Below are 24,356 nucleotides of genomic sequence, written 5' to 3' on the forward strand. Positions count from 1 at the left end.
ACGGGACTCGATCCCAGGACCCTGGGATCATGACCTGAGCCGAAGGCAGATGCTTAACCGACTGAGCCACCCAGACGCCCACATCATTATTCTTCTATTCAAAGATATTTTCTTTGAGCTATCAGTCTACTGATAAATCTTTACCTGTAAAGTTCCATTGACTTTATTCTATTTTTTTATTTTTAAAGATTCTGTTGATTTTAATAGAGGGTTATTATCCTGACTTCCTAAGAAAAATTGAATCAATTAAGTAAACAGGTCTTTTAATATAAAGTCATTATTTTTTTCTTATTGAAAAAAGCAATATGTGTTGATTATAGAAAGGTTGGAAAATGCAAAAGAAAAGTAGTTTTTCAGTATTCTTCATCCAGAGGTAAACACTGTTAACATTTGCTATACTTTTACTATGCTTATATACTTATGTATGCACAGGAAAATGTACTATTTTAGTTTGTGAATTATTTTTTATTAATTTTGAGGAAGTATATGACAAGCCATTAAAGCCAGCTCCCTGACTATTTAGGAACACTGATGATTGTAGTAAAAGATAAACAACAAAGAAGGAAGAAACAAAGACTCATAAAAATTATATCCAGAAGTCAAAGAATAGTAATCTTAGCACATATATACCTATAATAACTATAGGGGTCCAACAGCCTATATAGCCATCAAGGGTTATGGGCTATTGAAGGATGTACAAAAATATATTCAGAATAATAATAATAAATAATTTTTCAAGTAAATTCTATTCATTTTGCTTTATTTCAGAAGGTAGGGAAGTAAAGTTTAGAAAGATTTTTACTCCAAATATTTAAAATTTTAAATGCTTGGGCCCTTAATAGGGTAAGTTTATCTTTAATGGATAGGTTACATTGTCAAAAAATTCAATTCTCAAACCAATAAGATATTTTGACTTGTTTCATGTTCGAAGGTGTAAAAAAACCAATTCCCATTCTTTGCTGTACCTCTCAGGTATTGAAAAGTAAATTCAATTCAAAATATTTTTAAAATTTACTCAGCAAATATACTTCCTTGACATTTCACACGCATTCCTTATCAACCTTTGCTATTGGTTATAATCAGTTGTCACTTAAATAGAAAGTGAAACAAAGTCTGTCCTTTAATTACACTGGTCAGCCCGGGTATGAATTTTGAAGTAAATTGGTGAAAGCATTTTTGAAAGCGTAAGCCTCATCCTTAAACCATATTTATTTAATGAATTCATTTAGCATTCCAGTGCTGGGAGATTCAGATTCATAGCTAAGATTATTTTGCATTCCCTTATTGTCTTTTCATCATTGAGGTATAATCCTGGCAATAACCTTTTTTTTTTTTCATTGATTCACAGGGGAACAAGGAACGTGTTTGTCAGAAGAACAGAATGTGGAGTGGAGAGGTAGCAAGGTGCAAAAGTAAGTCACATGACATTCAGTGGTCCCAAAGACAATACTGATGATGCATAATAACAGTGTGGCCACATTTCCTTTACAAATCAGTGTTTCAATTAAAAAATATTTTTTTAATCATCTCCACGAACTGTGTGAGACTCTTTGATGGGCTTTCACTCAAGGGCACCAAATCAACAAAAGGGTCAAAAATTGTAGTAGAGATTAATGATTAAAGTGGCATAGAGCACAAGATTACCGACTCCGGAATGGCAAACATTTTGTTAGAAATTATTTAACTATTGAATTTATTTGTCTCATTTTGTGGATTTTCCCCCCCAAATAATTATAAATTAGAAGGTTTAGCATTGTCCCTTTTTGGTGATGGTACTAGCCAATACTGACATTTTTTTAAAGTGATGTCACATCTGTCAAGTAAATGAATAGTTGTGGAATTTTGCATTAACTCATTTTATGAGAACATCCAAGTTTGTTTAGCAAGAGATGAGTTAATTCACATGAGTTTATTCCCAACACATGGCCCATATGATTCCTCTGCCAGAGACAATATATAGTCGACCCCATAAACAACTCAGGTTTGAACTGGGCATATCAGCTTACATGTGGGGTTTTTTTCAATAAATACAAGTACAGTACTAGAAACTTATTTTCTCTTCCTTATGATTTTCTTAATAATGTTTTCTTTTCTCTGGCTTACTTTATTGTGAGAATACAGTATATAATACATATAACATTCAAAATATGTGTTAATCAACTGTTTATGTCAACAGGCTCTTCATTAGTTAAGTTTCAGGGGTGTCAAAAATTATATGTGGATTTTTGACAGCATGGGATGTTGGCACTCCCCACCCCCACGTTGTCCAAGGGTCAACTACAGTTAGATAAAATAGTACAAGCCTATCAAAGTGGCAGGCTTTAAACCTTTTTCTCTTGATAATTCTGGGGGAGTCATCAAATTTTCAAACTAGTATTAGCCTCTTAGATTATCTAGTTAAGCAGTCTCTTAGATGAGTCAGCTGGTCTAGACTGGACTAAGTCAAGATCAGCTAGATTTATTTATCTTCCTAAATAAGTATATGGGGGACGAGGAGAAGTGAAATGACCTGCCCAATATCATAAATTAAGTTAATGGCAAAGCTGACAGTAGGACTCAAGGTATGCAAATCTTTGTTCACTGTGATTTTAACCATATCTTCTGGGGTAGATTAATGATTTGATTTTATATATACAGGAATCTTAAATTCTTAAAGGAATATTATGTGGCTGAAACTCAGTGGAGAATATATGACTGTTTTTAGTTCTCAAAAACTTGTATAAATATTATACAGAAAAATATTTTTTAAAAGCATTGAGTAACATCTCAAGTCACAGAAAGGCATCATTGGGTATTTCTGATAGTAGCTTTTTTTTTTATCTCAGATGTTCATGATCAAAAAATGTATGAACGTATCTGGGAAGGAGAGTGGGAAATGAAAAGGATACATGTATGTCTGGCATAGGAACCCACCATGGTGTTGGTGAGGGGACTGTTTCAGTTCTGTGGCAGGTTTCATTCAAACTGCAATGATGATGGTTTGTATAGTTGGTCTCTCCAAAATGCAGGATAGTAATAAAAAGTTCTATATGAATCCTATTATTTTTTTAAAGATTTATTTATTTATTTGAGAGAGAATGAGAGAGCAGGCGCATGAGCAGGAATCACAGAGGAAGAAGGAGAGACAATCTCCAGCAGGTTCCATGCTGAGCACGGAGCCCAGCGCAGGACATGATCTCATGACCCTGAGATCACGACCAGAGCCAAAAGCAGGAGTTGGATGTTCAACCAACTGCGCCACCCAGGCACCCCTATATAAATCCTATTCTTTATCTGTGGGGTTTTTTCTTTTTCTTTCTAAGTTATCAAATAAAATATATTGATATCTGTATCTATCAGTTTTCAGGGAAGTCTGTTCACTGATAGATACAGATATCAATATATGTAATAATTTAGTAAATTATATAGGAATCTTTCAAATCAGGTTGCTCAGTATACAAATAAAAAAATATTTGTATTTTTCATATGCCCCAGGGAAAAAGCATATAATAAAATATATAAAAATATTAACAGTTTTATCCCTGTGGTGGAATTAAAACTATTATTTTCTTTTTGCTTATTTGTGTTTTCTAATTTTCTACAAAGAACTTGTACCATGTATTTAGTAATTTAGAAAGAGAAAGAAAAAATCCCACAAAGAATAGGATTTGCATTTTCACAAAATGCCTAGATGATTTCTTTTTTTTTTTTAAGATTTTATTTATTTATTTGAGAGAGAGAGAGTGGGGTGAAGGGTAGAGGGAGAAGCAGACTCCCTGCTGAGCAGGGAGCCTGATGCGGGACTCCATCCTGGGATTCCAGGATCATGACTTGAGCCAAAGGCAGACCCCCAACCAACCGAGCCACCCAGGTGCCCTCCGTAGATGATTTCTATGCACATTAGTTTGGAAGCACTGCCTTAGACCTATGGCTTTTAGCCTTAGGCACACTGGAGCATCCTACGGAGCTTTGAAAAATCCCTTGCCCAGATAAATCAGTTAAGTCAAATCTCTGGGAGTGGGACCCCACATCAATATGTTTTTAAAGCTCCCAGGTAATTCCAAGATCCATGGTCCCGGTGTATGGAGTACTCACCAAGCTGGATGAAGCCCAAAGGAGTCGGTTAGCACCTAATCCACCAGCTCTCAACCCTGAGTGACCATTAGAAATCCTATGGGGAGCTTTTAATACCAAAAGTTAGGTCACAACACAGAGATTGTGATTCATGTGGTCTGAGATAGGGCTTGTTCATTTATACCCCCAGCATTATTAACAACAAAAGGTGGCAATATACATAAAGATAGCTAGAGTCAACAGGCAAAATACCAATCTTTAATTGCCTACATGCATAAATCAAAACTTATACATGCTGGGTTTTTTTCCTCCTTCAAAGCATATTTTTGTGTTTCACATAGGAGTAGGCTTTAATATTTTATATGGTGCATTGAGTACCTTTAGCAATTGTAGGAGGATTGGAAGAAGCATTTAATACGAGGCTTTCGTTTTTCTTTCTAGAGACCAGGTGTGAAGCTCCACTTGGGTTTCTGAACGGAGAAGCCAAGGTTGCAAACACTACTACTGGACTGACGGTGGTGTATTCCTGCAATAGAGGGTACAGCCTCGAAGGGGCACCTGAGGCATACTGCACTGAACACGGGGCTTGGAGCTACCCACTTCCTCTCTGCAAACGTGTGTGTTGACTCTAGAGGTTTTCATGAGATTCAGTTTCGTGATTCGTTTCCCAAATGTCTAAACATAGAGGACACTCCACTGAGTGACACTGGCCCAGAGAAAGCGATCTGTGCATATCCAAACCAAATACTATGGGGTATTTTTTTAAGATTTTATTTATTTATTTGAGAGACAGAGAGAGAGAGAGAGAGCATGAGCAGGGGGGAGGGACAGAGGAAGAGGGAGAAGCAGACTCCCCACTGAGCAAGGAACCCAATGCGGGCTCCATCCCACGACCCCGAGATCATGACCTGAGCCGAAGGCAGACACTTAACCGACTGAGTCACCCAGGCGCCCCTACTATGGGGTATTTTTAAAATCTATTCATATTATCCGGAATATCCAGTCGGAGAATCAGCTTTCATCAGATTCCTTGGATTATTACAGGTAGTCCAAGGCACTAATAAAAAAAATGTGCTTAATGAAAAAATTTTGACATAAATGTATAAGGAATTTGATTAAGGATGTGAAAAGGGTGAAGAAAGAATATATTAATGTGCAATTTTAATACAATAAAGTATATATAAATATAGTGAATGAAGATAACTAGTTATAAGCATTAGAATGAAAACAATATTCACATGCAAGATCTAAATTGAGAGGGCTCTGGTTATTGTTTAAAGTATTATAATGCAGTAACTGAGTCTTTAGGATTCAGCTGATGCCTGCTTCACTCATAAAGACTTTTTTGAAAATCAGAAAAACCGAAACTGCTGAAATATGTTGATGTGTGTCATACACTTGCACTAAGAAATCCTTGTGTTTTAATCATTTTTTGGTTTTGCTTCTGATGTATAAAATGAATCCATTTTTATGAATAAGCCTTGCAAACTCTATAATTTACATTATAATATCCTGTGTAAGTAGTGTGAATCTGAAGTTTTATTCAGCTCACTTAGAAAAGTCTGATGATTCTCTAGGGCGTCCTTCTGAAGGATGTCCAATAAAAGAAAGTAAAGTGACAATGAGAAGATTTTACTCTGCATTCCTAATATTCTTCAAAGACCAAAGGAATGTTTAATGCATTCCCTGATTTCTAACACATCTTTTCTTTCCCCAGTGTTGGGCCATAATTTCAAACAACTATTTAATTTGCCATCTTAGAATTTTAGGACAATGTGTTAGTGGTTGAATAACTTGAGGTTTTCAGATCTGATCTGATCTTATCCTTAAAAATAATTTCATGTGGATGCAAAACACATTTTTTTAATGTTTGAAGTTCTGTATTTTTAAGCCTCATATTATCATCACTGAGAACCGAGCTCCAGAGGGCTCATCATACTCTGCCTTTAAAGAAATAAATTAAGAAGAGAAGGAGAATATCAGTAAGCATTTTTTTTTCTGTTTAACAGCAAATCCATGTCCTGTTCCTTTTGTGATTCCCGAGAATGCTCTGCTTTCTGAAAAGGAGTTTTATGTTGATCAGAACGTGTCCATCAAGTGTAGGGAAGGCTTCCTGCTTCAAGGCCAAGGCATCATTACCTGTAACCCGGACGAGACGTGGACGCTGACAAGTGCCAAATGTGAAAGTAAGTAAATGGACAGGTGGATTCCAGCTCATTTCATTAGTGCAGAATGTTTTCTCATCCTTGTGAGATATTTTCAATCAAGTAACTTGAATGTAGATATTTATATCTCTGGTTTATTGTTATCAGCTTCTCTGTTGACAATTTTTAAAATTAAAAAAAAAAAAAAGGTCTTTGAATTCCAAACATAAAAAGAAAAAACTTTCCAGAAATAGGCTAAAACCTATCTGGCCAGGATTCACTGAACAGATTTTCAAAATACATTCTTCTAGGAATGAGCAAAATATTAAATCTAAAATATATTTTTTTCCCAGGGCACCTGGCTGGCTCAGTGGATAGAGCATGCAGCTCTTGATCTCAGGATCATGAATTTCGAGCCCCAGGTTGACTGTAGAGATTACTTTTAAAAAATTAAATAAAATACATACTTTACCATATTCTGAGAGTCCCCAAACTATCCTTTAACAGGCTATGGATGCTTTGCAATACAAAAATTATTCCACAGTGGTTCTCAAACTTGAACCACCTAGAAGACTTGTTTAAAACAGATTTCTGGGCCCCTTTCTGGAATGTCTGATTCAGTACTCTGGGGTGAGGCCTGAGAATGTGCATTTCAAACAAGTTCCCAGGTGTTGCTGCTGGAGATACTGGTCCTGGAACAACAGTTTGAGAACCTCTGGGCTAGCACCATGTTGATACGTAACACACAGTCCGACAGCATCTCTTGCTGCCTTGTGATAACTCTTGACATCTCTTCACACACACTTCCTGCACTTAAAACATCTCCCCTGCCCAACTTCCTACCCTCCGGCTCCCTTGTCGTCCAAGCTACTCCCTCTGTAACAATCAATTAATAAATATTCATTGAGTCTAACCAGATGCAGGACATTGGGCTACATAGTCTAGGAACATATCATGCCTGCAATAACCATCTTCAGAACACTTGTACTCCAATTAAGAAGAAATGTGTGTGTGAAGGCCATGGGAATTGTGGAGTCAGAGAAGACCTGGGTTTGAATTCTGTCCTCAAAACTTTCTAAGTCTAAACTCATGCCAGTGCCCTTCTCTGAGCCTTAGGGCTCTCATGTGTTAATAGCCCCAATAACACCTATCTTACAGGTTTGTTTTGAAGAATAAATGAATCGGTGTATTTATTTCAGCAACATCTCCTGATAGGAAGAAATACACCAATAGCCCAAGTGCCTGAATTTTCAACTAGCGGTCTACCACAGCATTAGAATTTTGATTTTACTCCAGGAAATATGTACTATACTTTTAGCCTTATAAAGTCTACTCCAAGTGAAATGGGAGAACTACGTATGTATAAGCTTTGACCACCAGCCTGAACTAAAGCAGGCCAAGTGGCCTGGTTCTGCACACGTATCCCCACATTGGTCTCGGCTCCCTGAGACGTACCACTCAGAGCACTGGAAGGCAGAGTAAGGAGAGACATGCGCTCCGGTGCATGCTTCCTGATTCCTCCATATTCTTGAGAGGCTCAGGGGTTGCCTCGGAGAGAAGGAGACAGTTTCTACCCCTGTTTGCTATCCTCAATCCCTCTTTTGCATTTTTTATTAAACAGAAAGCCTCTGGCTTAGAAGAAAATCTCTTCCCTGAGGGACATGAGCAACAACTTACCTCGTTCTTTTCACCTCGTCCTGATAATTATCTTTATGAATCAGTGATTAAAATTTAGCGTGTGTGGGAATCACCTAGGGAGCATAGGTAAGATGCAGACTTACAAACTAGAAACTCCCGATATTTTCACTTCTAGCAAGAACCCAAGATGATTCCCGTATAGGTCGTCTGAAATCCGTGCTTTGGTCACTTCAGTAATCCAGCCATCAGCTCGCCATGATCTTTCTATCTGCTGCTCCCCCAGCCTGGAAGCTCTTTCCCTCTGATCTACTCAAGCTCTAGAGCCTAGTTAAATGCCGCTTTCACTGCAATTTGTACCCTGATAGTCCTAAGCATAATTAGTCACATTCACTTTGATTTTCCTATAGTAGAGTATCCAGGCCTGTACAACAGCTCTTTTTAAGTTGTCCATCATTCTGCTACTTGTCTGAACAATGGGACCACATTTTCTTTATTGGTTTCTTTCCAGTTTCTGATCCACAGTAGGCATTAACACATATTTGATATCTAACTCACTGAATTAACGTTTGTAACCACCTTAGAAGGAGAAGAAGATTCAGAAAAAACATACACATTGTCATCCACCCTGACAAGTTCTTAATAGTATTATGACCACAAAGTGACCTTTTAGAATTCATGGAGAGTCATCCAAAAGTTAGACTTATACAGACAGGATACTGATTGGAGTCCCAGCTCCAATCCAGTCCTTGTTTTGTGAGCCGCCCCAAAATAACTCTAGTTTTAATCTCAAGGCTTCTCAAGGCAAAATTAGTTATAAAATTTTTTATTTAAATATACAGTACACGTCGCTTCTAAAAGAGAGGATTATCATTCAATCTCACGTATTTCAAAAGCAAAGAGTCACTGTGTTACCGTCTTGAAAAGAAGGAAACTGATGTGAAACCTTGAGACCTCGAATGTCATAAACCTCATCAAGGGGTGTAAACAGTATGGACAGGCCAGAGACAGTACTCATTTATTCATTTTTCAAACATGTCTTGATGGAATATACAGTAGTGCAATTCATGATCTTTACTCTAAAACAGTAGACTGCAAATAACCCCCATGCTTCTCCCTTTCTAATTTGATCGGCATCCTGCATGAACGTTCTCTTAGAAGCCACCTCTTTGGCAATCCACAAAAGCTCATTCTTGGGCTCCTAGACACTTCTTGCCTGAGTAAAAAAAAAAAAAAGAAGAAGAAGCTCAGCTTCAGCATTTGAATCGGAAGGCAAAACCTTTGATCCTGCACATCTCATTTTTCTAGACAGCAGCAGATTATGCTTTTAGTTCCTACTATCTTTTAGTTATTATACAGGTGAAAAGGTAACTTTATATATTTTATCTTTGCTCTTTAAATTAATTCAGTCTTTGAGAGGAGACTGTGTTCTCTTCCATCCACTGGCTGGATTGGTCGCACAGGCTTCATTGTGGTTTTGTTTTCCTGTAGAAATATCCTGTGGTCCACCAACTCATGTAGAAAACGCGATTGCTCGAGGCATACATTATCAGTATGGGGACATGATCACCTACTCGTGTTACAGTGGATACATGTTGGAGGGTTCCCTGAGGAGTGTTTGCCTAGAGAACGGAACCTGGACATCACCTCCTATTTGCAGAGGTAAGGGAATCTTTGAACGGTTATTTCTCAGGGAAGCTGTAGGGAAATGCATATCAAAGTCTGATAAGGCCAACAGCTAGTATGCATGCTCTTTTACTTTTCCTTGGCTTTAAGTTTTCCCTTGACATCTATGTCATTTTCCTTAACTTTATGGGTTTGAGTTTTGAAAGCTTTCATACAGACCTGTGGCCCAGCACACGGCCCCTTCCTGAGTCAATCATGGCTCCTCAGTTCAAGTGATCTCTCAGGGTGTTCTCCAGCTGCTAGGGGAGCTGTGTTATGTGTGAGCCATGAGGGCACTTCTTGGACAGTCAGGTAGTTCCAGTTCTACCCCCCATCCTGGGCAGACTCCTAGCCCTGCTGGAGATGGGGTAGCCTGTCTGGTGGGCAGAGTAAGACACAGGAGGTACTGGGCAGCCTTAGGGAGGTGGAGCCCACCCTAGGGTCTCCCTGGCCATGTTGGGGGCTGGTGACAGGCACTCCATCCATGCTCATATCAGCACTGCTGTCCCTTCACTTGCTGGATTGAATTTGCCAACCCCAGGATGAATTTTGTGTGTGAATTCAATAAAATCTCCTTGGGGGAACAAGGGAACAAGGTTCTGTGCTTAAAATTCTGCAACATTGAAAGAGGTAGATAATGAGGCATCCTAGTAGGTCCTACAACTTACACTTTTTTACAAACCATAATGATTGTTCCAGTCTACAAATACTTACTGAAAGTCAAGAGCTATGCTAGTGAACAAGACAAACATAACCAAGGAACTAAAAGAAAAATCAAATTGCTGAGTAGGTTTTCCACATGGCCACATGGGCCATGGTCAGATTTGGATTTGGGGTGAAAAGGCCAGAGTCTTTAATGACCCGTTGGGGCTGAGAGAATTGAGGGAATCAATGAATGAATGGCATGAGCCTCAAGAGAGGCAAGGGAGATTGCAGGAGGAGGGAGATGAACTGTCTGAAGGCCAACAGTGAGAAACGAGATCCCTAACACGTGGGACGTAAGAGAATGAGAGGGCAGCGGAGGAGGTGACGTCCTCATAGAATAGCCCAGGCTCCACTTCAAATCAGAAGTTAAATGAGAGGTGTGTGTCTGCTGGCTGGCTTGTTTGTTCCTTCACGGGCTTGTTTTAAGACACCGAGTGACAGTGGCAGCACCAAAGAGCTATCGACCAGACCATCGAAGGGCCCCTTTGGAAGGGCATTCTCAGATCTTCTGAAAGAGGCACTTCCCCTGGTCCAGACCAAAAGAGATTACCTTTTGTCTAAACCACCTTGTCCCCTTCTGCCCTGAATCCCCAGATTACCAAAATTTTGAAAGCCATGTTCTCAGAACTACCCAAGTTGATTTATGCCCCTTTCCAAGAGCCCTCACGTCCCTGACTGAATCTTGAGTTTCAGTTTTGTTTCTCTTCCGTAAAGTTTGCCTCTAGGAAATGTTATGAAATGTAAATAAGGAATCCTATTTTCCAACAAATACCCTTCCATAATTCCCTGGGTTTATGATCCATCCTGCTTCTTTTCTAGCTGTCTGTCGATTCCCATGTCAGAATGGAGGTATCTGCCAACGCCCCAATGCTTGTTCCTGTCCAGATGGCTGGATGGGGCGCCTCTGTGAAGAACGTGAGTCTGTCCTCAAACCTTACATGTTATGTCCTTAAATCTTACTTTGAGTCCTGATAATTTGCCTGGAAGCTGCCAACTCAGGGGACTGGCTTACTGGTAGAAGGAATTTATTCGCTTAAATCCTGCAGCAGACCAGACAAGAGGGCCTAGAGTCGATCTGAATATGTCAATTAGTTGCAAAAGAGCTAGGATATAGGTGACCTTGGAAATATAGTGATTGTGATCCACCCAGAGCCATCTCCACATGCCTCCTGTCACAAATTCCCAAGAATCCTCTTGAGAAGGACCTTATAATAGAGGGTTTCCCAGCCTATGTCTTCCCTATCTCAAGTCCATTTATGTGCTGTGCCTCTCATTGCTGCAGTTGTGATAAATTCATGGTGTTGCATAACACCGTACTTTGTATGTAGTATTTGCAGCCCGCCATTCACTCTTTTTCATTAGGGGTAGTTCTTCCCAACAAAGAAAATAGGGAAAGTGGGCACTCCGGTATCTATACAATGTTTAGTAAATTAATATAGAATTTTGATCCTTATAAAAATACGTTTGAATTTGAACTTTCAGGAGAATGGAAATAAGTGGTTTTAAATGTTTTTTTTTTTAATGTCTAAACTGGAGACATTTGTTCCAATATCTTAAATATATATATATGAGGATAAAATGATTTCATGTTTCATTGGGAGTGGTGTCTGTAAATCACATTAGGAGTCATTTGGGTGATGACCATTGGTCTGTATCAGTTTTCTTGAAGGCCAGACATGTTATAAGAGATTCTAAAACTGTTTTAAGTGTAACTATTGCAACTAATCTAGAAAGGAGAATATACAATGGAAATAAATTTGGCTGCTAACAACTCACCAAAGCAAGTATTCTCACAATGATTAAGAAAGAAGAGAAATTATGTCTTTCCTCCCTCTTCTCCCCGATCACTCCTTCCCATTTAGGGCTCCCAAACTTGACCTGCTATAATGCTAAGAGTCCAAAGACCAGGGAAACATTTACCCTGGGGGACCCTTACAGCAAGCCTAGCTGAGCTCACTGAGCATGTGCCTGTCCTCCTGCATTAGACCAAGGCTTCCCAAGCTTTAGTGTGCATACAAACCATCTGCGAGATGTTAAATGCAGACTCTGATTTAGTAGTTCTGGGTTGGGACCTGAGATTCTGCATTTCTAGCCAGCTCCTAGGTAATGCCAGTGCTATTGGCTTGAGAACTGTGCTTTGAGTAGGAAGCCAAGAGACAATCTCACTCCTTTTAAACAGACTGTTCCTCTTTAAAGAGCTCAGTAATTTCTAGGAAAAATGATTGTCATGGAGGGTGTAAGGGAGGCCTGATTCAGTCACCATCAGGCCTCTGCCCCAAGGAAATTCAAAGAGTGAGTTGTCCCATCACTGCTAATGTGTTGCCAAAACCAGCACAGGATAGCCCCTCTGACCCCATGCTTACATTTAATTCAGGACAGTAAGAGAGCCTCGAGACAGCCAAACCCTCTTGAGCACTTCATGTAATTTGAAAAGGAAATTTGAAATGATAATAAATGGAGAACATTCTGCTTATTCTGTGAAGAGAAGGCAAAGCACTTAGCAGACATTGATTACGGTATATCCTTTCTAGAAGAGTGCATTTGGCCCTAGAGTCATTTCATGAGGCTAAAGGCCCACCCTTACTTTCCTGATTGTGTTTACCGATTAATAAACAGAACACATCCAGGGAGACTATCCGGTGGGTCATTCAAGGTTTTCCTCTTTCTGGAAAACACTTGAACATATCTGAATGTGTATATTTTGATTAAATCCGTTTTTGGTCTCCTTTCTAGCAATATGCATTCTCCCCTGTTTGAATGGTGGTCGCTGTGTGGCCCCTTATCAGTGTGACTGCCCACCTGGCTGGACAGGGTCCCGCTGTCATACAGGTAGGTTTTTCTCTCGGGTTTGTTTTCTTGTGGATTTGGCTCTATGAGGCCGCCAAGGACAGTGGTGAGTGTGACTCAGATTCAGAGGTGGCAGGGAAACAAAAGGGTGCCAGAGCCTCTCAAGAATTCCTCAGGATGGTCTCTTGAATGATAGGCTCAATGCTGAAGTCTATGGCTGCATCAGAGGTACCTGTCAGGGTCGCAAACCAAAGAAGAGAATCTAAGTCAACTCAGTTGTCAGCCTCCTTCACGTCATCTGCTCTGCTTTGCAGTGTATCGAGAAGACGTGCAGAGGTTCAGAAGAATATTTATTTCCATCTCTATGAAACTGGATTACTAACTTCGTGGCAACTATTTAGAAAGAACAAGGCTCTAAATAAATACCATTTGAGTTAAATCAAAGGTTCTTCGTAGACAACAGTACCAAACTGTTGTTGATTGGTGACAAACACGTCCCCTTAACCACCCTTACCTATCTCAAATACGACATTTACTTTTCTATACTTTGAGGTCTTCATTGTTGGATCATCCAACTGTCCTTGCCTTCACTAGATTATGTGCCACTTGAGGGCAGGGATATCTCTTTGTGATCATTACATGCCCAGTACCTAGTATAGCGCCTGCCTATGATAGGTTTCTCATGTTGGAAAATGAATGTTTAAAATGACAGGTTTTAGCCTTTGTTAAAAAGTCTGACATTTTTAGGCAACAGTTAAAAGAATAGAACTTGCTGTATTGATCTGGTATTCTAACTGTCCACCATCCCTCCTGTAAACAATACTCATACCACCTCTGGCCGGGAGGAGGGGCGCTGAAACAAAAGCCAGAACAGGTGTGTTGGCACCAGAGCTTGTTATGAGCTCTAAGGCTGGGTGGCCATAGAACTTAGCTTTCAAACTCGCACATTTTTGAGAGCAGAAGGGGTACTGTTGATAAGTAAACTAAGGAAATGGGAGTGACATGTACTGTCACCGCAAAATCAGATGTGTCGGCCCCCTACCGGAAGCCGGAACAGCCATCCGTGAATGTAGAAAAGGAAAAATCTACTGGAGGTTAAATGCGAAGCTTTTATTTGAAAATCTAAAAGCAATCTATAGAGCATTTGTTTGTAACAAATCAACTTAGAGGTTTTATCTGCATTTCCAAATTGAAGTCATGTGCAAATGCTTCGGGCCATTTCCCAGCCATCTTACTTTGCAGGTGGTGGTCCCACTCTTCCAGGTGGAGGCATCCTTGATTCTCCTACTCCTTCTGCTGAGATTCCCAGTATCAGCACCTTTCTGCTTCTCTCTGCACAGTACCTTCTCCATCCTACTCTGTCCCCACTGTCACCAGCTAGTAAAAGATCTCTTCTTGGAGTCACCCTCAGAGTCTACTGGTTGATCATCCTGTCCCTCCACTTCCAAGCTAAACATCATTTTGTACGCCTTTCGGTGTATCTTTTTGCCCTATTTCAGAACCTAAAATGGTACCCTATTGTCTCCACATCCAGCCCAAATTTTTCGGCACAAATACTTCTGACTTCCAAGGCTCTGCGTAGACTGGCTTTAGCACACCTGGTAAAACTCAACTTTCATCCAACCCATCACACACTGTTCCCTGCAGTGATGGCTTCCTTGTTATCCCCATCGCTCAGCACAGGCTCATGGTTTCCCTCTTTCCCCTACCTCTTCAAACCTTATCCAACCTCAAAAGCCCTGCCTAAGTTTCCTCTTATCTCCAAACTTGCTTTATACCACAAGAATCTATTTCCTAACATCCCATTTCTATAGATATGACACAATTAGGTACAATCTCCATTGATCTGATTTTCTGTACTTCTTTTAGCTCCTTGGCTCCCTAACTAGCGTAAGCTCCCTAATGACACTGAGCCACATAGTGTTCCTTTCTTGGAGCAGCTACCTCAGCACATATCCTGCTCACATGTCCTACATACTAAGCATACAACAGCGTAGGAAACAGGAGCTCCTGCCCTCCCGAATTTAACCTAGAAAAACAGGAAGGATGCAGAATGGCCTATAAGTGGATAACTGCAGGCTAATTGAATTCTCTGGAAAGGGTTATGACGACAGTGAAGACGGGTACACTACCCAAGTGCAGACATTCAGGAGTCTTCGTAAGCATAGACTCAAGAAGAACAAGAGTAGTCACCAGGAGAAAGATCATTCTAGTCAAAAGCATGGAAGCATAACACAGGTGTGTTCAGCATAGTAGAACTGAAGCTGTAGAGGGAATGTAGAGGTGTGACTGGAAATGAAGCTGCAGAGAGGGGCAGAGCCGGAGGAGGAAATGCATTGTATGCCGAGTTCAAGATGCTGGATTATGTCCTATGAGCAACGGAAGCCTCTGAAGGGTTTTAAGCAGGAAAGTCACGTGATGAGATTTTCTTTTAGAAAAGTGATTTTGGCAGCAGTATGGAAAATGAAGACTTAACAATTGGGAGTCCACTTAGGCAGTTAACAAAGCAGAATTGGCAAGATGTAATGAAGTCTGGAAAAATGATAACTGAAAAGGGTGGATTTGAGAGAAGTTAGGGAGGTGTGTCACTACTTGGTTATAGATTTGTTGTGGGAGTAAAAGTCTGAGATGAATCAAGACTGATACATGTTTGGGGCCCCTGAGGGGAAGGTACTGCCGTTTACTGAGATAGAAAACCCAGGAGGAGCAGGTCTGAAGGTACAGATGAGGAGTTAAGCATGCACATGCTGAGTTCGAGGAGCCTGTGAAACATACCAGGGAGAGCTCTGATCAGCAGCTGAATGATGGTTTGGGTTCCCAGAAGATATACCTAGATTGAAGATAGCAGTATGTAAGGCATCGCTGGAAGACATTCATGGAGAAAAACATAAGACTGTACAGAAGGCCCATCACGTGAGAAGGTAGCCCAAAATGGAACACTGGGGGCATCCCTGTTATAGGGAAGGAGGAAAGTGTTAAGCTATTAGGCAAAGAAGTAAAATGAATTTGTTAGTACAGTCAGAAACCACTAAATCATCATGCTATTGAAAAGGAGTGGGGCGCCTGGATCGCTCAGTCAGTTGAGTGTCCGACTCTTGATTTCGGCTCAGGTCATGATCTCAGGGTTTTAAGACCCATCCCCACATCGAGCTCCACGCTCAGCATGGAGTCTGCTTGAGATACTTTCTCCCTTTCCCTCTGTCCTTCCCCCCACTCATGTGTGCTCTGTCTCTAAAATTAGCAAATAAATCTTTAAAAATAAAAGGAAGGAACAGGAGTCATTTTTTTATTAGTAAGCAGAATCTATGGAGAGTTAGTTTTCAATGATTGGGTTTTATTTTTGCTATTTTTAATCCTGCTTTGTTTCATAGTTTCCTCTTTATTATGTGGCAGATACATGCATTCTGTTGGCCCACTCCTACTCTTTAACTCCCCACGAGAGCTCCCCAAGGATGAAGACAGGGTTTTTTATTTGTCCTCTCTCTTCTCGCCCAGTGCTTGCTTATCAAGTTGGATGAATGATTAAAGAAATGACATTTATTTATATCTCACCAAAGATGAGTTTTTCATCCTGGAAAGCCTACTTTTCCATGCTATAATGAGGCTGAAACATTTCTCACTTCCAGCCTTCTTTCAACAGGAATTTTATTTTCTTCCTTGAGGAAGTTCCCCTTTTTCTTTGTTTTGTTAAACTTGTGGGTGTCAGTTCCTCATCAGTTTTTAGCATCCATAAGTTTTTTACAAGTAGATACATGCAATTGAAGAGTGTGGTTATGATGCAGTGGATTTGTGAGAAAGTAAATCTTTAGGTATTCACTCAGGGTTTTATCTGTGGCTAATTTTTAATTCTGTTCCAGGTTCTGTAATTCCAGCTAAAGATGGTAAAAGCCATGAAATGTGTTTTCTAGCAAATACAAAGAACTTGTGAATCATCTGCTATTTTTGTTTATTTGTTTGTTTTGCTTTTTGTTATTTTAGATTCTGTGTCTGATTGATTAAGAGTTGGTGTCTGGTGTCTAGAATTCGCTGCTAGCTCTCTCAAGTGATGTATAGTCTAACTGAGCGTAGGAAAATTTGCAGTTCAAAACTGTGTATGTCAGATTGGTTGCATAAAGAACAAATGAGAAAAATCAGTGGATTTAATGTTATCAGCAAAGGTTTTAATACACAGGTGTAGGACTTAACCTGGAGCTTAAATATGAGAATTGCCTGGCTTGGGGGGAAAAAGGGAGTGGGTGGGTGGTGTCACATAATGACATGAGGTCAAACAAAGTGGCAGAAATGTGTAATGCAAATAGTGGGTGGGGAATGGCAGTGGTTAGAGCGGAAAACAGAGTCAGATCTTATTCTACGTGCCTTCGTTGAATGTCTTCCGACTTGCTAAGTATTAATTAAATAAATGCGTGAATTTTTCATTCCAGCTGTTTGCCAGTCTCCCTGCTTAAATGGTGGAAAATGCATAAGACCAAATCGATGTCACTGTCTCTCGGCTTGGACAGGCCATGACTGCTCCAGGTAAGGCAATCAGAAATGAGTGTTTATCTACAACATAAAGAGGTCAAAATTCACGGGACATTTGTCCCAAGAGCCAGAAGATATCTCTAGTTTAAGGATAAGCTTTTTACATTCAAAACTGTCCATTTTCAGATGCTCTCTAAATTTGAACTGGAGCCAACACAAAGAAATACTGGTTAAGAATTGACAAAACAATATCTCAAAAATAATCTTGTGCTCACTTTGGCGGCATGTAAACTAAAATTGGAATAATTCAGAGAAGGTTAGCATGGCCCGTTTAAAAGGATGACATGCAAACTCATGAAACATTCCATATTTTTCCACCAAAAAAAAAAGAAAAAGGTTAATTAAACAAATAAATTAACTGCCCTCTTGAACAGAAGATTGCGTCATTCATATGTAAGGATGTAAAATAAATAATAAACTCAATACATCGTATTGATGTTCACTTGCATTCCTGATTACAGTAAAAAATGGTATTGAGATTGATAAGAAATGTTTGTTTTTAAAGTAAAAAATCTTGTTTCATATTTCTAGTGTATGTATAATATGCAGTATTTAATTGACTAAAAAAATTATGTAAAAATATGCCTGCCAATTGGTTTCTCATTTCTTTTTTTTTTTTAAGATTTTATTTATTTATTTGACAGAGAGAGAGACACAGTGAGAGAGGGAACACAAGCAGGGGGAGTGGGAGAGGGAGAAGCAGGCTTCCTGCTGAGCAGGGAGCCGGACACGGGGCTCGATCCCAGGAGCCTGGGATCATGACCTGAGCCGAAGGCAGACGTTTAACAACTGAGCCACCCAGGCACCCCTGGTTTCTCATTTCTAAACAGATAAATATCATAGTTGAGAAAAGATTATCACAAAAATAAGTCTAAGGGAAAATAGTTAAAAATAATTTAAACTTTTTTTTACTGAAGTATAATTGATATCCATTAAATTAGTTTCAGGTATACAACATAATGATTTGATATTTGTGTCTATATTGCAAAATGATTATTACAATAGATCTAGTTAGCATCCATCACCACACAGTTATAAAATGTTTTTCTCCTGGTAAGAACTTTTAAGATTTACTATCTTAGCAACTTTCAAATATGCAATACAGTGTCATTAACTACAGTCACCATGCTGTACATGACATCCCCATGACTTACTTATTTTATAACTGGAAGTTTGGATGGAAGGGCCATCCATGTTGTTGTAAATGGCAAGATTACATTTTTTATGGCTGAATAGTATTTCTGTGTGTGTGTGTGTGTATCACATTTTCTTTATTCATCCATCAGTGGACACTTAGGTTGTTTTCAGATCTTGGCTATTGTAAATCATGCTGCAATGAACATGGTGGCACATATATCTTTTCGAGTTAGTAGTTTCATTTTCTTCAGATAAATACCCAGAAGTAGAAGTAGAATTGCTGGGTTGTATGGCAGTTTTATTTTTAATTTTTAATTTTTAGAGCAACCTCCATACCATTTTGCACAGTGGCTGCACCAATTCCCATTCCCACCAACGGTGAATTAGTGTTCTCTTTTCTCCACATTCTTGCTGCATCTTGTTCTTTCTTGTCTTTTTGATAATAGCCATTCCAACAGGTGTGAGGTGATACCTCATTGTGGTGTTGATCTGCATTCCCCTGATGATTGAGGATCTTGGCATCTTTTCATGTACCCGTTGGCCTTCTATATGTCATCTTCGGAAAAATGTCTATTCAAATCCTCTGCCTGTTTTTTAATCTAATTGTTTGCATTGTGTTTTGGTTTGGGGGTTTTTGTTTTGTTTTGTTTTGTATTTGGGGGGTTTTTTTGCTATTGGATTGTATAAGCTCTTTCTATATTTTGGATAGTAATCTCTTATGAGATATATGATCCCATTCAGTAGGTTGCCTTTTCATCTTGTTGATGGTTTCCTTTGCTGTGCAGGTTAGTTTGATGTAGACCCACTTGTTGATTTTTGCTTTTGTTGCCAAATCCAAAAAATTCATCACCAAGACCAATGTCAAGGAGCTTGCCACCTATGCTTTCTTCTAGGAGTTTTATGGTTTCAGCTCTTATATTCAAGCCTTTAATCCATTTTGGGTTAATTTTTATGTATGATTAAGAAAGTGGTCCAGTTTCATCCTTTTGCATGTGGCTGTCCAGTTTTCCCAAGACGTTTGTTGAAGAGATTGTTCTTTCCTCAGTGTATATTCTTGGCTCCTTTGTCATAAATTAATTGACCATCTATGCATGGGTTTATTCCTAGGCTCTTTATTCTGTTTCACTGATCTATGTATCTGTTTTTATGCCAACACCATACTGTTTTGATTACCATAGCTTTGTAATATAGTTTGAAATCAGAGAACATGATGCGTCTAGCTTCGTTCTTCTCTCTCAAGATTTAAGCTTTTTTAAACATCAGGAAATGTCAGACACACTACATCATGCAGTGGATAAAATATTTTCAATATTATAGCACTATCCTCACAAATGTTGAAATGTTGGAATATTACCAGCTCTATTTTAAGACTTTCAATATATATTATTGTATTACATCACTTAGATTTGTATTATGTATATTTACTTCCATCTTACAGTAATCATTAAAAACAAATGGATATTTTCATATTCACCTTAAAAAGTGGGAAACTCAGTTAACTGAAAACAACTCTAATTTTTCCATTTCCTTTTATTTCATCATGATTAGAATATCAGAGTCAACTTGCAAAGACAAAAATTTAAGTACAAACTTCATTTAAAAACATCAGTCTTGTGCCAATGAATTTCTTCATATCATCCGAAGTATATGCCATCTTTGCAAAGAGAAAAAATAAATTAAACCCCAAAGAGCAAATTTGGATTGTATATGTAGAAGCTTCCAAGATAAAAGTGATAGTTTTACCTGAGAGCAGAGTTGAAAGAATTTAAGAAAATGAAAATCAAACTGGAATGGGTTTCTGGGGAAAAAAGAAAAAAGAGAGAGAGAGGAAAAAAAAAAAAAGATAAGAATGGCAGTGACTCAAAAAGGAACAGGAAATATTTATAACATCCTTATAATCTTAGACTTTCTATTTCAACTCCTTCATCTTATAAATAAGAAAAGGACACCCAGAGTTGTTTGTGTGGTTGCCTAATATCAAAATACTCCCATAAGAGCTCTTTCTCAACTAGGGGAAGGATAATTAGTAGCTTCTTAAAAATACTGTCTATTAATAAAGAAAACAAAATCTAGATATTCTTATGCAGAAGTTTAATAAAGGAATCCAAATGTATATGTTCAGCAAAATAAGCTCCGAGGCATATCCCATATTCAAGGGGAGGTCATCTTCCACCCAGAAGACTGGGCCAGCCCCTGCCTCCTTGTACTGTCATCGATTGTTCTAGGAGCAACATATTAGTAAGGACTGTCTTACCACAACTCTAACTAGCTTCATTAAAGAAAGGAATATGTTGTCACAATAGAAGGACCTTGCATAGAACCCAAAGACATGAGGTGGCTAAGCATTAGTAGGACCAGACTGAGGACTGGAAAGCCATGCAAAGCCTCTCCACCTCCTGTCTCCCTTCCTCTCTCCAGTGCCCGCTCCATCCTCTGCAGTGTGGTTTTCTCTGCTGTTCAGTTCAAGTGGAAGGACAGAACTGCTTACAGCGTCTACATTTTACAGGTCACACCACAGCATCCACAGAAATAGTGTGCTGACCCAGTTTAAAAATCTTAAAAATTGAAGGGCCCACCATGTATCAGTGAACTGTGGTCCTAGGTTGAGTTGTGTTGTACTAACGTGAAGAGTCATTTTGTCAAGATCTTTACCTTACTTTTGGGGTAAAGGGGAGAGGAGGCTGGCAATTCCCAGAAGAAAGAACTGTGTAGTATGATTCCCCTGAAATGGGAAGAGGAGAAAGCTTTTCTGAGAAATCAAAACAGTAAATGTTTCCAGACATTTTTTTTTAATTTCCTTCTCTCCCGCAAGATTGAGTGCCTTGAAGATTGTATCCCTCGTACTTAGTCCAGACACAGAGACAGATGCTCAGTAAAGCTTGTTCACAGATGGAGCCGTGTCCAGGCATCAGTGACAGCTGGTGGGGAAACACCCCTGTGGTATCCATTAAATCCCTCAACCTATAACCTTCTCTGCTGATAACTAAGACAGACCCAGTATTATTCCCAGTTAGTTCCATCCTGAAGAAAGGGAGTATGTTTCCTCTGATCTCTATGTGCATCTTCAGAAAATTGATCCTAAATAAATGGCATAAATAAAAACCATAAACTGTTAATGCTGTAAGGGACCTTCAGGTTCACAAAGTCCAAACTCATTGTTTTACAGATAAGAGGATTATCAGACGGGAGACTGGCGACAGAGCCAGGATCAAAACTCAAGTTTCTGCTGATTCTCAGATCTTTTCGTAAGGTTGGCACGTGTTTTCTCAAGGAATGACCCCCAACCGTACAAACAATGTCACGGAGGATGCCCAGGCGTCTGAGACTTTCAGTCCTGATTTCATCAGCCCCTAAGCTTTTACCTCTTCACTTCAGTTCTGTTGAATCTCTTTGTTTTTTGTTCCAGGAAAAGGAGGCCTGGGTTTTAACCACTGCACAACCAACCAGCTCTCCTAAAAGCAGGATCATCTCTTCCTGGTAGTCCTGGGCATCCTGGAACTTATGCAAAGAAATTCCAACACGGTGCTGGGTCTTGTTTTGTTTCGTAAACTTGTTATTTGGGGATTACCTTTGTATTTTGTGTTCCATTTTGTTATTCCTTGTGACATACTTTCTTACATGTTTCCATTTTTAAATATGCTTGTATTTTCTATATAAAAGTATATTAAATAGATGCTGCTCCACTCACAAAATGTATATACTCTGCTGTCTACTGGGGAAGTTCCTGCTATACATTTTTATTCGGTTTACTTAAAATGATTTTTCAATTAAAATCTATTTTGCTATTAAATAACATTTGGCTGGATTAGTGCCATTTTGTGAGATGTCCGGAAACAATGAAGAGGATAATGATCTTTCATCTGTGCTGCTGGGACAATACAGGATCACATGCAGTGTACTGAGAAAGCACAGTAAAGGAGGCCCCTCATTCTAGCTCCATCTTCTTTACAGTATGTGGAACAATAAAGGTTTCCTTTTATTGAATCAGTGGGTAACTACTGGACCTTACCACCCGCCACCCAGAATGCTGCGCTGGTGCTGAGGCGTAGCCTGGCTAATTCCTTCCCCAGCGTGTGGAAAGCTATAGGCATTCAACTTAGTGGATGGAGGAAAAAAGTATGGTCATGGCTCACAAAACAAAGTGGTTCCCTTCCTTCTCACAGCTGGAATAAGAAATGCAAGAACTGGAAGATGAACAGAGAGCCCACTACTGGGTCATAATCCCACAACTCACTGCTTTGGGAGATAGGAAGAGCAGGACAGAGAAAGGGAAGGAAAAAGGCAAATGGAAGAAATTCCCCAAAACTGTGCTCCTGGTCTCACTTGCAAAAAAGAATTGCTGTCCAAAGCAGAGCTGAGCTTCCCCCTCAATCCCCACTCACTCCATCACTGTACTTCTGCCAGGATAAAGACTTCCCCAGACTTCTGGAAAATAAAGCCAAACACTAGACTTTGTTTCAAATAGGAAAATCACAATCAACTCACCTTCATCCTGGGAGAAATGCTCCCAAATAGGGCATGGGGTGCATTGTAACACTATGAAGAGGTGCAGGAACAATGAAAAAGATCTTGATTGTCCTAGTGGTTCTCTCCACTGCCCTACACACCTCAGCTGTTGACTTCTTCTTTCTCCTGACATTCTCTCTTGACCAATTTTACATGCTTATCAGTATACCTTTTATTTAGCTTATTGATGTCCCATCAACTTCCAAACTATGTTGATCTTCATCATTTTATAATCATAAAACTATAAAATGAAAGCCAAGTAATAAAAAGAAGGATGGCACCAGAAAATAGAAGCTAGGGAAAGCTACTGCATTTGAAAACAAAACTCAGCTCTGAAAGTGTACCTACTAAGTGCAATTTGTATTGGGTTACTTTGAATAGGTGAAAAGATCTTTATTTCATAGTAAGTTAAATTATTTTTGTTATGTAGACAGTACAGTGAAGTAAAGCATCATGCAAATGAGGTTTGAAAATAATATTTCATATCTAGAAATGTGCATAGAAAGAAATTTGCCAAACTTTATTAGTAATGATTTTCCCCAAGACATGGAACATTGGGAAACTTTTACCTCTTATCCAAATTTCCCCTTTATTTCTGACTTTCTTTTTTTTTAAACATGCAGAGAATTTTTATTTATTATGTATGTTAATACTTATATTTATTTAAAGAACAGAGTCACAGAAGTGCAGGCCAGGTATTAGGGTTCAAGGAGCAACAGCGATGAAATATATTATCCCTGCATAATGGCTACAGTTTCTGCCTTATTTTGAATGAAAATATATTACTTTTGTATTCAAAATTCATAAAAATTAATGGAAGTGTAAAAGCCCCACACTAAAAGGTCATCTTTCTGTCTACCCTAATTAATCTGGCGTATGCATTGGCATCAGTAAGTTGAAAGATCTTGCCTCCGTATCGTTTTGTTTAAACACTTCCTCAGGAATCTTTAGAGAAGAATTCAGATCAAGGTGATCTTTAGGTTAATATAAAGATGGAAACTGCTACCAAGAGCAATATCCATAAATCTGGAGCTACGTGTCTACACAGGAGAAAAATATTTGCTGATGATCAAATTAAAGGATTTAACAAGTTAATTATTGAGACTGGCAGTGTATTTTTACAGTATGTCCTTGTGTTTCCTGCCCCAGGTGAGTGCATGAGTCTGGCATAACATTGCAAATTTACTGGCCAGATTACATCAG

General features: G+C 39.1%; 1 protein-coding gene, 1 long non-coding RNA gene and 1 other non-coding gene across 7 annotated transcripts in view; 2 read left to right on the forward strand and 1 right to left on the reverse strand.

Moving 5' to 3' along the window:
* The window catches only part of SVEP1 (sushi, von Willebrand factor type A, EGF and pentraxin domain containing 1), a 193,148-nt gene extending 170,696 nt beyond the window's left edge, over positions 1-22,452 (forward strand). For all 4 annotated transcript variants that reach the window (XM_035016093.1, XM_035016091.1, XM_035016092.1 and 1 more), the window contains 8 exons: positions 1,349-1,412; positions 4,495-4,668; positions 6,063-6,239; positions 9,324-9,494; positions 11,022-11,117; positions 12,936-13,031; positions 17,411-17,504; positions 22,054-22,452. In XM_035016093.1, the coding sequence (XP_034871984.1) occupies positions 1,349-1,412; positions 4,495-4,668; positions 6,063-6,239; positions 9,324-9,494; positions 11,022-11,117; positions 12,936-13,031; positions 17,411-17,504; positions 22,054-22,075 (894 nt within the window). In that variant the 3' untranslated portion in view covers positions 22,076-22,452. The remainder of the gene's footprint in view (positions 1-1,348; positions 1,413-4,494; positions 4,669-6,062; positions 6,240-9,323; positions 9,495-11,021; positions 11,118-12,935; positions 13,032-17,410; positions 17,505-22,053) is intronic.
* Positions 8,643-24,356, reverse strand: part of LOC118017829 — a 29,397-nt gene continuing 13,683 nt past the window's right edge. Inside the window, exons 1-3 of one of the 2 annotated variants that reach the window (XR_004681243.1) lie at positions 20,391-20,433; positions 15,765-15,819; positions 8,643-9,048 (exon numbers count right to left, since the gene is read on the reverse strand). This is a non-coding gene — a long non-coding RNA (uncharacterized LOC118017829). Of the gene's footprint in view, positions 9,049-15,764; positions 15,820-20,390; positions 20,434-24,356 lie in introns of those variants that run through there. The other variant, XR_004681242.1, reaches the window with a different exon arrangement.
* Positions 17,718-17,824, forward strand: LOC118018282. Its single transcript, XR_004681360.1, has one exon. It is a non-coding gene; the product is annotated as a U6 spliceosomal RNA (small nuclear RNA).

Source organism: Mirounga leonina, unplaced genomic scaffold (genome assembly GCF_011800145.1).
Source record: "Mirounga leonina isolate KUSES-001 unplaced genomic scaffold, KU_Mleo_1.0 Mir_170, whole genome shotgun sequence".
NCBI classification, from domain to species: domain Eukaryota; kingdom Metazoa; phylum Chordata; class Mammalia; order Carnivora; family Phocidae; genus Mirounga; species Mirounga leonina.